The sequence below is a fragment of the Pleurodeles waltl genome, chromosome 3_1 (assembly GCF_031143425.1).
Source record: "Pleurodeles waltl isolate 20211129_DDA chromosome 3_1, aPleWal1.hap1.20221129, whole genome shotgun sequence".
Taxonomy (NCBI): Eukaryota; Metazoa; Chordata; class Amphibia; order Caudata; family Salamandridae; genus Pleurodeles; species Pleurodeles waltl.
Window position 1 is genome coordinate 664,283,889 of NC_090440.1, and position 17,021 is coordinate 664,300,909.

Sequence of the window (17,021 nt, forward strand, 5' to 3'; positions counted from 1 at the left end):
AAGTATCAGACGACTCAAGAGTGCACAGCAGCCCCTTCCAGCTTAACTGATCACATCTGTGGTGCTCTTTCTGGAACCGACCATCTATGAACCAATGACCTCTGGCCTCCCTAGTTTACAAGTGAGAAGCTTGGGCTATGTAGACTGAAAGTCTTTCTTTAGCTGGTGTGTTTGGTTTTCAGTCTTTGACGTTTGCAGATGGCCTCTCAGTTTATTTGATTTCAAATGCTGTTATAGTTCTCTTGCTGAACTAATGGTAAAGCCTCTACGTCGGCCTTCCAGTAACCAGATACAGTGGCTTTATCATGCGCAGAACGGTGTTCCATGCCCATTACTGGTTCCCAATTCCCAGTGAAAAATATCACCTGGCTCAGGCTGGTTAAAAAGAGAAGACGTTTTTGGCCTTCAAATTGATTCTTTATACTTAAGGGGGCAGCTACGTCTTCTGTGAATATGATACTTTAGGTTGCACACATTCAGGAAGCTGAACTTCGAGGGAGATTCCCTTCATGCATTTGAGTGGCCTTTGGAATCACCTTATACTGGAAGTTTTTGAGAACCGGGAAACCTGTTCTATCATGGCTGGTATTACACTACGTTCAGTCTCCACTAAATTCGCCAGTCTCATGCTGTCACTTTACTGGCAGGTGATGCTTCATGAGCAAATCTTCACCATGAGTAAACCTGAGCCACAATAACAAATCCATGAAAATCCACGCAGCAAGGTGTTGCAACCAGTCCAGCAACACATGCACTGCAATGAAAATCAAATCTGTTACACCCACATCCATACCAACACTGGAAAAGTGTTGCAGGCAATCCATAATATATAGACAGAAAAAGGCACCTTCAAAGCAAACAGAATAACATCCAATCCGATAACTGTCACTGCAAACAGTACCACATACAGTCCAGTAACACTTGCACTGCACAGAGCATCACATCAAAAACACTGCAAAGTATCACAGTTTATACAGCAACACAGTCGTTTCAAACTCTGTCACATACGTAATTCAACAACTCCACCAAGCAAACAGAAAACAGCGTCACATCCACTGTTGTAACATTTGTAGCACAATCATAAACATTCCTTGTGGCAGACGAGTTAATCAAAGTCCAATAACCAATTTTCATGTGTAAAGAATAAGTACCGGGGCCCAAAGTTTGCTCAGAAGCCTACAGCCAGTGCTATCAAAGGTAGAGGTGCTGAATACAAAGGCTCCGTAGCCTTGAATCCACCTCATGCTGCTTCTTTAATCCACCACCAGACACTCCCTGCCTCTTTATCTCACTACTGCAGGTTAGTTTTCATCCCTGCCTGCTGCCTTTTTTCAAAGTTTTTCCGTCTACCTCATGTGTTTTCTCTCTTGCTTTCGATCAATGCCTGTAGTTGCCCACTTGCAACCACTGGCTCAAACACAGCACTGCCATAGCTTGTGGAAGTTACCAATCCACTTATAGTAAGGGTGCAACGACCCTCCCCCCTGTCAGTCATCTGTGCCACTGCTAAGAAGTCAATAATAGAATGACTTTCTCTCTGCTCATTTCAGGGTACAGATTGTGGGTGTTCCAAGTAGTTTTTAGAAGCCGAGTATAACAACAGTGTTGACCTTCTCGTGCTCCAACCAATCAGGAGCTTGCGTTTACTAATCTCCTGTTTTTTCAATAGTACATCCATGTTGTGTTTAATCTGCTCATGGAGTGAATGTGAAGCGCCAGAGAGGACTGATGCACTGTACCTTTCCCACAAATGCCAGGAGCCGGATGTTGGCAGGGCTTTCATCTGTGCTGAGCCAGAACTCCGAGTTATCATCTGAAGCGACTGCGAACTGGAAGTCCCCTGGAAAAAGAAACAGTAGTTTCTGAATATGTGTGTTATGGTGATTTCCTGGAACATTGAAGCTGGTGAAAAGGACAGGATTACTGCACATGATATAGAGGTCTGTTCAAAAAGACTTTTCCCAGCCAAGTCTTGCCTTAAATTTGTAAGTTAACAGTGAAAACTTATGGTCACAACTCACAAGCAGTATATGAATTCAGGCAAACATACCCCATAAGAGCATCAAAGTGCTGCATGTCGCAACAGGGTAATAAGCCAAAATGGGAGGATACAGACACATGAAAGTATACATGATATATTCACTGAGGACAATAAATGCTTATGCATACACTACAGATACTGACTACTTCCAACGCACCGATCTTTGGGCCATATGTACTAAAGCATTTTCCCATAGACACAGAATGGGTAAAATCCTTTGATACATCTGGCCCTTTGTCTCTAGTCTGAAGCTAGGCAATAACACACTGTGGGCCTGTGGACAGAGTCCCTTTGAATTCTGGGGAATGTGTAGTCTCTGTGTCTTAAGGAAGCAGTGTTGGTATTGAGAATGGTAATCTCTGGCTATAAGCCTATCCCTCTTTATGCTTTCCTAGCAGACTATGGTCACCAACAGGCATGCATTTGCTTCCCAAGCTCAAAACACAAAATACCTTTGTCAGGTTAAAGATGGCCAAATCCTTCCCTTCAGACGTTTTTGGAGCCTCCACGTAGCATATCCAAACAAAATTCCAACATCCACCGGGGAGAGATCAGTGATCAGGGTAGGGGGAGGTTCTACGGTCACGTTTTGAGCGAGGCTGTGTGTAAGCTGCTCAAACCTCATTTAGAACTGAATACCTCAAGGCTTACATACTAAATCTCCAGAGGAAACAGTAACAGTGTCCTCGAGGTCAATGCTTTTTATGCCACAGCCTTGGGAAAGTAAGCCATTACCCTCATACAGAGAAAGCAATACTACTCCTGGAACTGGCTCGGATCCAAAGGTGGCTCTTCTACACAGTTTTACAAAGAGCATCTGGCAGTATTATATTTTTTACACGCTGGTTTTGACTGTGCTTTCACCTGCCCTTGGTTTACAACGGAAATCTGTTTCCATACGTTGTCTGCAGCCTTTTGGTACTCTTGTCTGCTTATCTATCAGCCTCTAAAGAAGTTGCTCATCGTTTATTTGTATTAGGGGAGTCTCTTTTGGCCTTTACTCCCTGGTGTAACTTTGCGACTATCTGAAATTCCCCTTCGGTGAGATATCTTTTTGTATGAGAAGATGTTGCACTCTTCCCAATACCTCATTAAGGAGCCATGTGTTCATAAGGACAGCATGATATCTCACCTCATAGACCCTAGAAGCTAAAACGTCCGTGATGTTTGAGTTTTGGCAGCAAGAGGTGGCAGTCTTCAAAGGAAAGCAGTTTACAGTCACCTATGACAAGGGAGCTGGCAACGTAGTTGTTTTTCAGAAGGGCTGCATTACTGGAACTGAACATAAAATGTAATAACTTCAATCCAGATGAAGGACATTTGGCTGAGAAAAGAAAATGGCAAAGAGGGGTAGTTATCCACTGTAACTTACGAGCACTGTAATGGGTCATTCATTGCAAAACAAATACCCATGAAGTGTATTATTTAGTGACTAGTCAGTCGCACGGGTTACGAAGTGGATAGTTTTAAAGTCACTAGAACGCATGGCTTGTAATAATGACTTTTTGCAGATTTATATAGCGCAAACGTAGCCTGAGGGCATTACCTCCTTGTCCGCATAGCTCGTCCCATTCCTTACTTTTTAAAGTGCAGAGATGGAACGTATTCTCCTCTCGGAGAGACAAGAATTAAACCAGCTCCTTGGAAGACAGCTGCTGGGGGAACCTATTCCAGCAAAGTTCAACAACCAGCAGGAAAACAAGTGCTCCTCAGAGAATTCTTATACATCTCCTTCATCGATTTCCTCTTGTTAGTCTTCACCACGCTAGGATGATGAGGAGGACTGTAGAGCCTGCCATGCCAAAGAGGAGATATAGCCAGAAGATGGACTTACAAGTTACGATCTCATCTTTGTATATTAATCTACATCTGTCTGTGGAACCATTCCCATTCGACGAGTGGGGAATGGTTCAGACAGTTCAATAATCCAGCAGTCCCAACATTTCCTATACATTTGGCTATGCCTGGGTTACTTAAGAGGGAATGGTGAGACCCTAAAACAATGTTGGTTCCAAGATCTATGGGGCGATTATATGCTGTAACTAAAGCAAAATGAAACGCCCCTGAAATTAGCAATTGATCCCTTGTTAGCCAACTTGACGGGGCAGACAGCAATAGTTTGGATGATATGGTGATCAATGGCCTGGTAGTTAAGAAAGGAGAAGTGTCTTTAAAATAGCATACTCTGGTCTCAACTGTTTACAAGAACAAGAGTTTATCCTGTACAGGTCTCAGTATTTGCTCAAACATTTTCAACTCTTGCATGGTGCAATCCAGAAAGGTGAAGATGTAGCACAGCTATTACAGCAATGAAAGCCCAAGCAAAGTTCCTTTCAGAGATAACCTTTGACAACCTTAAAGCCTCAGCAGTGGCATCAAGTGGTTTGGCTGCATCCAGGAGGCAACTTTATCCAAGGGGTTGAAAGGTGGATGCATTCCAGAAGTCCTGTCTTTTGAGAATGGTTTTTGATCCGTCTTTAAATATGTGTCGTTTTCAGCCAAGGAGCCAGACAGTCATAAACGGCGCAGGAACATAAAGGAAGTTAGAAGAAAGGGTCCATTGGGAATGGAGGAATGAAGTAAAAGACAGTTGGGCGATTCAACTGGTATTTCGGAGGTAGTCAATGGACTTTCAAATAATTCCTCCAGAATGCAGGTTTCTTCTCACACCTGTTCCAAGAAATGTCAGCAGAATAGGGGTTTTGGAGGAGAATGTGCATTTTTTGTTAGGCAAAACTGCAAATGTTCGAGTACCAGTTGAGAAAAGTAAGGAGGGTTGCTATCTCAGTCTTCGTAGTGAAGAAGTCCTCAGGCCAGCACAGACTAGTTTGTGATTTCAGTGTCTACCTCACAACAGTGACGGCGCATTTCAAAATGAACAATTTACAGCAAGTTCTTTTTTGGCAACTCAGGGGGTTAATTCAGCTGTACTAGACTTGTATGATGATTACTTATATGTTCTGATACAGAAAGATTACCAGACATACTTGGGTATTCCAGTTGCATTGGCAGTTTCACGTTCTTCCTTTTAGTCTTAAGGCATCGGTGGAAATCTTCATCAAAGGAAGGGAAAATTCAAGTCCTTTCATAGTCAGATGGCCTGGTGACTGCATCTCAAACACAAGTCCAAGCCTTGAAAGAAATACAGAAAGCTGTTCAAATCCTGGAGAGGTTTGGGTTTCTGGTAAATTTCCAGAAGTCAAATATGTAACCAACCCAGAAAGTCGAATACATAGTGGCTTAGTTCCAGAGGAACAACGAGAAAAGTGCCCTTTCCCATGGCGAGGAGAAGAACATTGAGAGAGATGTGACATTTATTACTAAAGGAGCAGGCCCCAGCCAGGGATTGAATCCAAGTCCAAGGAGGCATGGTATGTAATTCGCTTTAGTCACGATGGGAGGTTTTAGTCATTACAACTACATCTTCACAGACTTTTTTTTTTTTTTTACAGACAGCATGTGCCTTTCTGGGTTCCTTGGGCGAGATTACACCTGGGATTGCTGGTCCTCCATTTTCTTTGGCAATGGTCTCTCATCTCTCCAAATTTGATGCAATGAATCCAGTAGCACAGAGAAGGATGGAACAGCCACATCTGTGGTTACAGCCAGGGTCTCTGGTGGGGTGGCCCCTATACTATGGCGGAGAAGCATCGGTCTGCTGAAAGCAGAAAAATGAAAGGATAATAAAAGTATTTTATTATCCTGTTATTTTTCCGAGGCCGGTCGACTGACGTGCAGTTAGAAACTCTCCACCGGGCTCTATTTTACAGACGAGTGGAGACCAAGTGCAGTGCCCCACACCCGCCCTGAGCGGCATTTCTGCCCATTCAGGTCAATCGTGGCACTTCTTTCATGCTGTGTAACCGCATGAGAAAAGCGTTGGGATTGGTTGGGAAGGGAAGAAAACGGGAGGAAGCGGGAGTGGCAGAGCATGGAGGGACAGGTATGTTTATTATTTTTGTTTTATTCCCCTGCCCACCACCACAACTAGACACCTTGATCTGTGCTAACCCTCCCAACCCCTTCCTGCAGCAGCCGTGACTGGTCTCTGGAGCTAGGAGTGCTACTGAATCATCCTCCAGGCAATAGTTCTAAGGAGTTAGTACTGGCAGGTTGGAGTGGAGCTGAGTCTTTGGCTCCAAATCAGCTCAAGGTTAATTCGTGATATACGAGGGAGGTCATTCATCCAACTGGAGGAAACTTAAGGCAGTATGGAAAGGACATTTTAGGGTCCACAGTACCAATATGAACATACAATGCTAAAAAATTGCTATAAGTCAATCATCAATTTGGCACCAGGACTCATTCCACCAACAGTTTGAATCAGACAATTCTGGGATACCCGTAAAAGAATATGAGATCCCTCAGGATAGTCCACATTCAGGGGCAGCACGATATGGAGGCAGATTCACTGAGAAGGATATTTCCAACATCACAGAAAGTCTGGATGTCACCACAGGTGTTTAAGGAGATATGCAGGAGATTTGGTCATCCGGAGGTGGAACGGTTTGGGAATTTTCACAATAACCTACCAATTTCTTTTCAGGCTTCAGGATCCCTTTGCAATGGAGTAGATGCATTTGTAAGTATATGGTTCAAGTTCTTGGTGTATACCTTTCCTCATATTGCTCTGATGCTTCGCTTAATTTTCATGGTCCAGAGGGAGGAGGTGCAGATAATTAGTTTGTCTATTTTTGCCAAGAAGGCATCTCTTAGGAGATGTTAATAGACAACATATGGTTCCTGCCCCTGCTCCTTACATTCCTCACACTGTTCCTCTGCTTTCACTGCAGTGTCTGGGGTTGGGGTCTGGAGGCTGAAAGCGAGGGGCTTACAAAGTCACCTTTCTCTTTCAGTTTCCGAACCCATTCAGGCCTCTAGGAGAGAGTCCAAGAGGAAGGCTTAAAATCATCACTGGGTTTCTTTTATTAAACAGCATCAGGAAAATCAGAGCTCTCCATTAGGCTCCATAAGGTATTCTTCACTTTCTGCAAGAGGGCTTTGGCTGAGGTTAGTTTTTATCAAACGTGAAGTTACAAAGAGGAGCTATTAAGCCTTTTAAATTTCCTGGTATTCCTTCTCAATTACTTATGTTGGGTATACAGGTTATTTAAAGGATTTGAAGTTTTAAGTCCGACAGTTAATTTCCAGCATGGGATTTACCGGTGGTGTTGTCAGCTTTGCAATGGACATCATTTGAACATTTCGGATGAGGTAGCTGAAAAATTGTTGACCCTAAATGTGGTGTTTTTGGTGGCACACCTACTGCAAGACATTTGAGTGAGTTTAATGCACTATTATGTAGCCTTCTCTATTTGAAATATTTGAGGACAGAATATCTTTGAGGATGGGTCTAAGCGTTAGCTAAAGGTAAGCTCAGTATTTCATAAAAATCAGCAAACAGTTTTACTGGTGTTATGTCTTGATCCAGTTTCAGCTGGAGACCATTCTTTAAAGAAGCTAGATGTCGTAAGAGCAGTAAAAACTGATTTGCACAGAACACCATACTTTAAAAACTATAATATTTTCCAGTGCTTGTTGTAACAGTCTCATGTGTAGTCTGGCACTGGGGACAATGAAGATGCAGGAAGCCATTGATTCCAGTAACAACGCTACTTGCCTGGCTGATGGATGAGAGGTCTGGAGAAAATTATGACACTTCATGTAGATCGAGGATAACCTCTCCTCCAAAGAATGCACTTTTGTGAGGTTTGTATAGGGAGTTGCCCCTACATAGTGTAGCTGTTGAGTTGGTATGTTTGTGGATTTTCTTTTTAATTTACTTGCAATTCCATACCTTGCAGAATCTCCAGGCAGGTCTGATAGTATTGTTGTGTTAGTGCCGGAGAATAGCTCTTGATTAGCCAATCGTCCTGATAAAGATCAGTATAAGCAGCCACACTGATGACCTGATTTGCAACAAGACCGCCCTCTTCCAGAATCTCTTGAAAGTCTTGCCTGTCCTCCTTAGGTAGTTTTTCAGTTAATCTAGAGAGGGAGTCCCTAAGCGCTCTGTCACAGCACCCTAATAAAGCTGAGGCGCTGGCCAGTTTCATGCAGGATGCTAAAGTGTGACAGATTTTCTTGCCCAGGGAATTTTTGTGTTTAATGTCCTTGTCTGGAGGAACAGTGCAAGAGGATGCTGTTGCATGAGTTTTTCTTGCTGCTGCAATGATCACAGAATCCAGAGGAGGATCAGCTAGTAAGAAAAGCGGATCTTGTTCAGGGGCCTTGTAATTTTTAAGAATGCGCAAAGGCACAGCTTGTATCAAGGCAGGAGTTAGGAAAATGTGCATGTTTAGTTCCAAAAGACCCAGAAGCAGAGGACGCAAAGGTATAAAGGCCATTATATGGTGGATTGTTTCGAAGATGACAGATGACAAAGTAGGGGGAGACGCAATGTCAATGTTAAATTTCGCAGCTCCTCTTACAAGAACATCATTAAAGGTAATGAGGTTGTCCACCGGAGAAACGCTCGCTGGCAGTGAATCGTACAGTGTGGGCGAATAATCTCTTATGGGTGAACGAGATGTTGTGGACCAGGAAGGGGTCCTATGTCGTTTGTGAGATCTGGACCAATGAGAATGTCAGATCTGGTTGGAGTTGACGTATGTGGAGATCTAGACCTTGTTCAAGGAGACCTGGTTCTTGAAGTCCTAGCCTGTGGACTTGGAGATCTTTCTGGTGTCAGTCTTGGCAACTGAGGTCTCGATACAGTTGAAAGAGAAGAAAACATACCAGGTGGAGTATGTGGAGGTGAAGGTGAAGGTGTTTGCACAGTGTCTCTATTTGGGGAGTACATCTAGGAGTACTCAGAACCTATACTTTGGTCTGTTTTCATAGCTGAGAACCGTGTACCTATGGTGGATGAGCAGAGACTGCAGCTATTATCGTGAGTTCTGGAGAAGAAGATCGGCTTCTCAACATCAACATCCTTGAACATGACGTTCATTGAGTTTCTGTATGACGCTGTCTCTTCTTCAACTGTGGTGATTGTCTCGAGGTCGTTAAACATTTTGATGTTGTAATGACAGGTACTGGAGCCGGTGCCACAGATGAATGCCTTTGTGACAGCGAGTGGCTTGACGTCGACTGGGATGCAACCTGTATGACATTGATTCTCTATGTGACGCCATGTGCTTCAACAGCGAATGTGTTGGCTCAGAGGAGCAATGTCTCAACGTCGATGGCTGTTTAGTCGACAGTGTCTGTGACAAGTGTATCGACAGCGGTTGTTCCACTGTCGGTCTCTGACATTGACAGTGGTGGCACCGGAGCCCTCGATGCCCTCGCTGTAGGAGAACATTCCGGTATTTCCCTCAATGCTGACCTTCTACTTATCAACAGCGGTGGAGAATGATACTTTTGATGTGAATTCTCTGCTCTCCCTCCGTGTTGATAAGAGGAGGACTCTTTCGAGGAGGTTTTAGACCCCTCAAGGCCACTTGAAGATTTTACCTTTCCTCTCTCTTGCATGTAATGCACTCTGCTCTTTTCTCTGTCTTTAAGGTCCTCTTTGACTTTTTTTTTTTTTTGTACAGTGGTAGCAGGTGTCAGGACAGTGTGAAGAAGGCAAGAACACAAGGCACACAGAGTGTGGGTTAGAGAGTGCCATTTATCTACCACAGGAAGGGCACCTGTTGAATAAAGATGGCATTTTTAAACTGATCGGAAAAATGTTTTCAGTCAGAAAAAAGTTAAAAGCACCCAGGGTACCTAAAACCTTTGAATGAATATCAAATCTTTGAAGATTAAAGGAATGAAGAGCAAGCGCTCTGGGGTCCTCACTGAAGGAGCTGGAAAAAAGAACTGACCTAATTGTCACCTAACAATCATCTCTGAGGCATGATGGGATACAGGAGGTCTTAAAGTCACAGTGCCAGTTTTTCTTGGTTATGCTTTAAAACGTAGCCTATTGGCTAATAATGCCTGTGGACGTTTATACCATTTTCACTTTAATAGAAGTTGTGATTGTGCACGCTGCTCTCACTCCTGTTTTTACAGAGCTTTTGAGTTTGGTAAGAAATTTATTAAGGGAAAATCTAATGTAAGTGGCATTTTTAGCCTGTATTATAAGCTGCATAGATGTATATATAAGAAATTAATGATTGATATATAGATATAGATATATATATATATATATATACATTATATATATATTTGATATATGCTCTGGGGTCCCCACACATGAGCAGGAATATTCAGTGGTTATAACTATTGATGAGGATCCCCTGGAAGAGAAATATTTGTGCTGCAGCAACTTGTTCAAATTATTTGACTTTTGTTAATCAATACAGGTTGAATTTGGCTATATGAACAGATGTGGATTTTAGTGTAGACTTTGAAATGTGGCAGTGTACCATAAGATGTGGTGTATATTCAGGAGCATGGCAAAATACAATTGTTTGGGTTTTTCTGGCATGACTTCTGGCTGTTGCATATTTTGTACTCTATGTGGTGAAGAAGACATTTATGCTTTAGTATTTCTGCAAGTAATAAGGAATGGAATGAGGTATGTGGATGAGGAGGTAATACCTAGATTACATACCAGCAATCTTTATTAAGTCAAGTCTGTTTTGTTAGTGCCATTACCTAATTTAACACTGCCCACCTAAATCCTTCTTCATGGGACTGGCTCCACGAAAACATAAGGAAGTGCTGGGGATATCGGACCCCTTTATATAGTGAAGGGGGTAGGCTTTAAAACTGCGATGAAAGCAAATAAGGATGCTTTGGAGGAGTGGGGAGTAGGTATTGTTCTACTCTTCACTAATCTCTCTCTTCCTCACTACTCTCCTTATCTGACCTGTTTTTCTAATATTTTTCTCATTTTTCTCTCTCTACCATGCGCCTCCTTGTTTTTCCTGAAGTCTCAATGCAAACTCAAAGTAGTGAAGAATTGCAAACTCAGAGTAACAAAGATTACAAGTAATTAATCTAGACCTTGGGGAGTTTTACTAGACAACCAGAGTAAACTACACATTTTTAAGCAAGGGAAAATTAAGTAAATAACCCAGAATTACAGGATGTTGAGTTGAGGCCAAGTTTCGACTCTGGTTCCCCAGTTCCAAATTCAGCAGCTCTAGTCATTAGGGGACATCTATCCTAAGGGCGTTTTAAGACTTGGGCAAAGTGGGCAATTGCCTAGAGCCCTTACCTTCCAGAGAGTCCTCTGGTAAGCTAAATATGAAAGTCAAAGTTACTGCAATAAAAAAGTTGCACATTAAATCCAGCTTTGTTTCCTAATTTGTCATCCATGCATGCTTAACAGATATTTAGGGACATATTTACTAAGTTATGGGCGAAAGCAAAGTCAGGCAAAGTGACACAAAGCAGTTAAAACTCTTAGACGGGTATTTAGTTTTCAGTGCAATAAGTGTTTGTGCGGCTTTGCCCCACTTTACATTTAAAGAGATTTGAGCAACTACCCATAGTTTTAAACCAAAGCCTGATCTACTAAAGTAGTCAAACTGGACTTTAAGTGATAATGCCACCTTGAAGCTACCATGAAGAAATGTTTCCATTTCTACAAACATTCCACACTTTGCATGTGTGCTGCCTTTACCTCACACATACAATGTGTGGAATGTTTAAGAATAGCCTAGGCATAAGATTTTCTACATTAAGATTATGTTTTCAGTACAAAACCTAGGCAGGACATCACATAAACTCACCCCTTCTTCATGGGTCAAAGATTGTGTGTGGCACTAAGCAGCCTGTTTGTGTGCAAATGCAGGGTTAGTGTGCAGCTGCAGGAAAATTTGAAAAATAAGTATGACTATGCAATGCTTTCTCCCCATTGCACAATGCAGCACAGCAGCTTTGATTGCTGCACTGTGTTGCACTAAAAATACTAAATGTACAGCTTAATGTGCATCCCTGAACTTCCTAGCTTTAAACCTCAACCTCTTTGGGAGTTGCTGGCATCTACACTGAAATATAATCTTTGTGTCATTTATCTCTCCTTATTTCTCACCTCTTCTACCTTAACCCTCTCTTAAACTCGCTATCTCAGCTCTATGTACAGTCACCCTCTCTATTCACCTATGTCTGCTTCACCTCTTTTTCAATATATCAATTATACCTCATTCAACGTCATCTCTCTCCACCTTTCTCTTTCTTTCATGGCCTTGCTCTCTTTTTATCAGTCTCTCTGTCTATATCAATTACTTTCGACCCCCCCTTTCTACCTGAAGTCTTTCTATGACCCTTACTGCTCTTTTTCCATCTGACCTCCCTGTATCTCTCCTTCGTCTATATCTTCACACAGCCTCATCTCTACCATTATCTCACCTCTCTATTTCTCTTTCCATGTCTCTAAAATCTTCTCTCTCTCAGCCCTTTCTCTACCTCACTACTCCCCCCTCACTTCTTTATTACATTTCTTCCTCTACTTCACTTCTCACATCTACCTCACATCTTTCTACCCTACTACTCTTGCTCTACCTAGCCTCTCACTTTATATCACCAATAGCTTACCACTTCACCCATTACACTCATTCTACTTCTGTTCCCTTTCTTTCACCTCTCTAAGGGCCAGATGTAGCAAGGCTTTTGTGCCTCGCAAACGGCGAAAAACGCCGTTTGTGAGGCGCAAAAGCCCTCACGCGATGCAGAAACGCATTTTGCGAGTCGGAAGCGACTCGCAATATGCGTTTCCGACTCGCAAATAGGAAGGGGTGTTCCCTTCCTATTTGCGACTCGCAACGCGATGTAAGTTGATTTGCGACCGCGAAAGCGGTCGCAAATCAACTCGCAGTTACCATCCACTCGAAGTGGATGGTAACTCATTCGCAAATGGGAAGGGGTCCCCATGGGACCCCTTACCCTTTGTGAATGATCACAAAAATATTTTTTCAGAGCAGGCAGTGGTCCTATGGACCACTGCCTGCTATGGAAAAAAAAAAAAAGAAAAAGGTTTCGGTATTTTTTTCCAAGTGCAGCTCGTTTTCCTTTAAGGAAAACGGGCTGCAGATGGGAAAAAAAAACCTGCTTTATTTAAAAGCAGTCACGGACATGGTGGTCTGCTGTCTCCAGCAGGCCACCATCCCCGTGAGTGCCCAGACTTGCCATGGGGTTGCAAACTGCGACCCACCTCATTAATATTAATGAGGTGGGTCTTTGCGACCCCATTGCGAGTCGCAGAAGGTGTCTGAGACACCTTTCTGCATAGCAAATTGCGAGTTGCAATTTGCGAGTCGCTCGGACTCGCAAATTGCAACTCGCAATTTGCAACGTACCTACATCTGGCCCAAAATATCTAACTCCATTCTGGCGTCCTCCATTTCTCTGCCTATACTCACTTTTCGCCATCATGAACACATAAGGTCTGATTTAGGACTTGGCGGACAAGTTAATCCTTCACAATTGTGACGAATATCCTGTCCGCAGAAATCTAAATCCCATTAAATATAATGGGATTTAGATTTTGGCGGACGGAACATCAGTCACTGTTCGGATGGAATAACCTGTTTGTTTTTCCTCAAATTTCTTTGCTTATCTTTCTCTGACTTTAATTCTCTCTGATTCATCTCTTTTTCTACATTACCTCTTTCTCCATCGCACCTCTTGGAGTACTGTACACCTCTGCCTCTCTTTACATTTCCTTCTTCCTATCTCTTTAGATCGCTTTACCACTACCATCTTACCTATTTCTTCACCTACAACTCCTTCTTTCAGCCTGTCTTTAACTTTCCCTCAGGTTACCACATATTTCTCTAGTTACTTTACTTCTTTACCTAGCTCTCATAACCTACATCATTTCTATCTCTTCCTCCTCTACTTCATGCCTCTCGCTAAGCTGTTTTCTTTGTGTCTCCTGTATTGTGCGCCCCATCGCATTTATGTACCTTAGCAGGGTCACAGGTAACCTTCTAGCCAGAGAAGTGCACACATACACAGAAGTGAAGAGTGCCAAGGCAGGGGAAAAGATATTAGAAGAAAGTGATTTGATTTTAACCAATGGAATTGTGAAAACCCTCAGAGAAGTGCTTTGGTTTTCACTGTTGCAGCAAGAAAGCCATTAGTGAAGGGAGTTATGTTTGCGACTACAAATATTGGACACCTCACGCTTCAGTTCCAAGTGCTGTGCACATGTGTCTTTAATGTTTTAAAACTGTGCACTAGTCTACTAAATATCTAACAAGTCAGCTTTAGCATGGTTCTCCTGCAAAGGAGTGAAAAAAAATGGTTGGACACAGAATTCCCCATAAACTGTTATGGTTGCAAATAAAAAAATCTAGATCCAAAATAAAAACGTATTGGCCTTATGAAGGCTTATTCACAGCTTTTCTTTTGGTTCTATTTGGATGGCAGACACAAGGCAGATTGAGCTTTACCTGTTTTGTATGTACCAGTTTCATAAGTTTTAACATATAGTTCAGTATTGTTTTGCATCATAAGGGCTTGAATGAGTCAAAAGGAGGCCATCATTTTAAAACTGTTTCAATCAGGGGGCCCCGAAATATATCTACTGCCCAGGGCCCCACAAATTCTTAACATGTCATTGATCTATTATTACATGACTGTATTTCTGTTAGGGAAGTTGACATCTCCTTGACAGTCTGACTCCTTGTTATCTCTTCGATGAATGGGACACAATGATACATGTTAGCTACACATTACCCAGAATTCTTTGCACTGGAAAAGTACTCTATAGAGGCTGGCTCAAAGATAGGCAGTAGAAACCAGGCTGTAGCATGGGGACCTGCTGAAGAGAGCACTCACCATCTTTGAAAGGATGAATGTAACCAAAGAGACGGAGCCCGTAATTCTTCCACTTCGGAGACACAGCAAGCTTCTTCACGGTGGAGCGAGACTACAACAAAGAGGGCAAAAATCAGGATGAAACTAAGGAAAAAATATCACAACCATCAACTGGCCAACCTGTCACAAGATTCTCGACATATGCAAGAAATTTGAATCTTTTGAAACGCATTTTTTCAATAAAATTGCAGATTTATTTTCTGTACAATCCAGGGACAATCATGAACTGGAACTCTGTCTAGATTTTACATAAAAGGGTCAATGCTTGCTTTTCAGGACCTTTTACAATTCAGGAAGTAGAGATGAAGGGAAAGAGATTACAGGTATGAAGAAAGTAATGGCAGTTGTACCGTGCAAGGTTAGGTTTAGTATATGCTGGCTTGGGTTGTAGAGTAGATAAGAAACAAAGGGGTGACCAGCAGCAGTGGTTCTCCAGCAAAGATACTCATATCTACAAAGCGTGCCCAACACCCACCCCTCACCCCACCCCCAAGAACTACCCCAAGAAAATTGAATTATCCACTGTTGTGCATCTCAGAAGGATCCTCCGATGGTAAACAAATTGTTCTGTGAGTATCTGGTGTAGTTTGCACGGATTGATTGGAGGTTTGTGCCTGAAGAGCAGATCATGGGCATGTTTACACAATTAAGTGGACGAGGGCTGCAACATTCAAAGTGCTTTTGGAAGGTGGTCCTACCTAGCTGCAGAGCTGTCTGATTTTTAGTTGGCCATCAGCCTTCGGTGTGTAGTGTTGTGGCCAGGTAATGTATACAGTTTGTGTAAAATAAATGGTTTTGTGGCAGTGCAAGAGACTATGAATATGATCTGGTTTTCGAGAGAGAACTAGTGCAGTGAGTTGAGAGGTAGGGTGAGGTGCCTGGAACATCATGTGGGAGCATCAATGCTCGCTAGTGCCCTTAAGGTGACAGAGCTGCATCACAATGGTTTCAGACAGGCCAGAGAACAGGACACTCGTGGTCTTGGGACCAATGATTTACGACTATCATGAATTGTTTGACTTCTTTTATCATGTGGAATTGGTGTCTTGCTCATTTTCTAAAGCTACTGAAGTGGAAGCTAAGCGGAATCCAACAGTTTACACGAGGACAGGACAAGTCGTTGGTTAAGATTGGTCAGCTGGTGTATTCCTTGCAGATTTAAGGCCATACGAGAGAACTATTTTCTGAAGGGCTTGAGTTTCAGGTTTCCTGCGGTAGTTCAGCAATTTGAGGTTAATGATGCAATGTTCGTTTGGTTCGGTATTCTATGGGGCCAAAACGCTGCCATAGGGCTCTGTGACACTGTTAACATACAAACCTGCAAAAGGGATAGCAGATTCAAGCAAATACACCCTGTGGCAGGAGCAGAGTGAGCATCGAGCAACAGGGAAAGTAAGGAGGGCTGTGCGCCGAGTACCTACAGAGTGCTCAAGTACGCTATGAATGCTGAATCTGTGCTCCACATGTTGTTAACTACAAAGGTAGAACACCACTCTAGAAGGAGGCGCATAGACAGCGTGTCATCAGCTTAAGAGTATGAGGAGAAACTGGCCCATCAGCTGCTGTTTGAATGATAAAACCCAGCAATAACCAGGGTTCAGTAGGTCCGTCAGGTCTCCGGACCCTGGTGCCACTGTATCTGATGCACCGGTTGAAGCTATTGTCTACAACTGCACCTCGCGTTTCAATGCAAGTGTTCTGCATGATCAACATGGCTCCATGCATTAATGAGTCAGATGATGACGAGAGATCCAGCTGGATGATGAGGTACTGGTGTGGCATGCACTTTTGCAACGCATTGAGCTCTTTTCTTCGACTGGCAATGTCAATGCTTGTTTATAGTAGTCTTCTATGTCTGTCAAGATCAATGTTATAGCTTCCGCATTTCTACAGAGTGAAGGCTCGTAGGTGTGTCTGTCTCTAAATAAGATGCGTGATCAGACGGTCTGTGATCTTATAACCGAGAGAGTTGTGAGCTAGACAAGCTTACACCCGATGAAATATACTTCTACTTCGGAATAACACCTGCCTAAATGTCAATGCTGTAAGTATTCTGCGATCTGTACCTCACTGTGCCTCACCACTTGAGCATGCCCCAGGGACGTTCGTGCCCTTGCATTAAATCCAATGTTGCTATATTAGAGCCTTTTATAATGAGTTCAGGTAATTAAAAGACGCCACAAAGCATTTTGTACGTATCCAATGCTAAGTCACA

The 17,021-nt window shown here is 42.8% G+C and overlaps 1 protein-coding gene across 2 annotated transcripts in view; it reads right to left on the reverse strand.

Annotated features, from left to right (window-relative positions):
- The window catches only part of B4GALNT4 (beta-1,4-N-acetyl-galactosaminyltransferase 4), a 701,168-nt gene that overhangs the window by 292,034 nt on the left and 392,113 nt on the right, over positions 1–17,021 (reverse strand). For both annotated transcript variants that reach the window (XM_069223201.1, XM_069223202.1), the window contains exons 5-6: positions 14,768–14,858; positions 1,740–1,840 (exon numbers count right to left, since the gene is read on the reverse strand). In XM_069223201.1, coding sequence (XP_069079302.1) covers positions 1,740–1,840; positions 14,768–14,858 — 192 coding nt within the window. The remainder of the gene's footprint in view (positions 1–1,739; positions 1,841–14,767; positions 14,859–17,021) is intronic.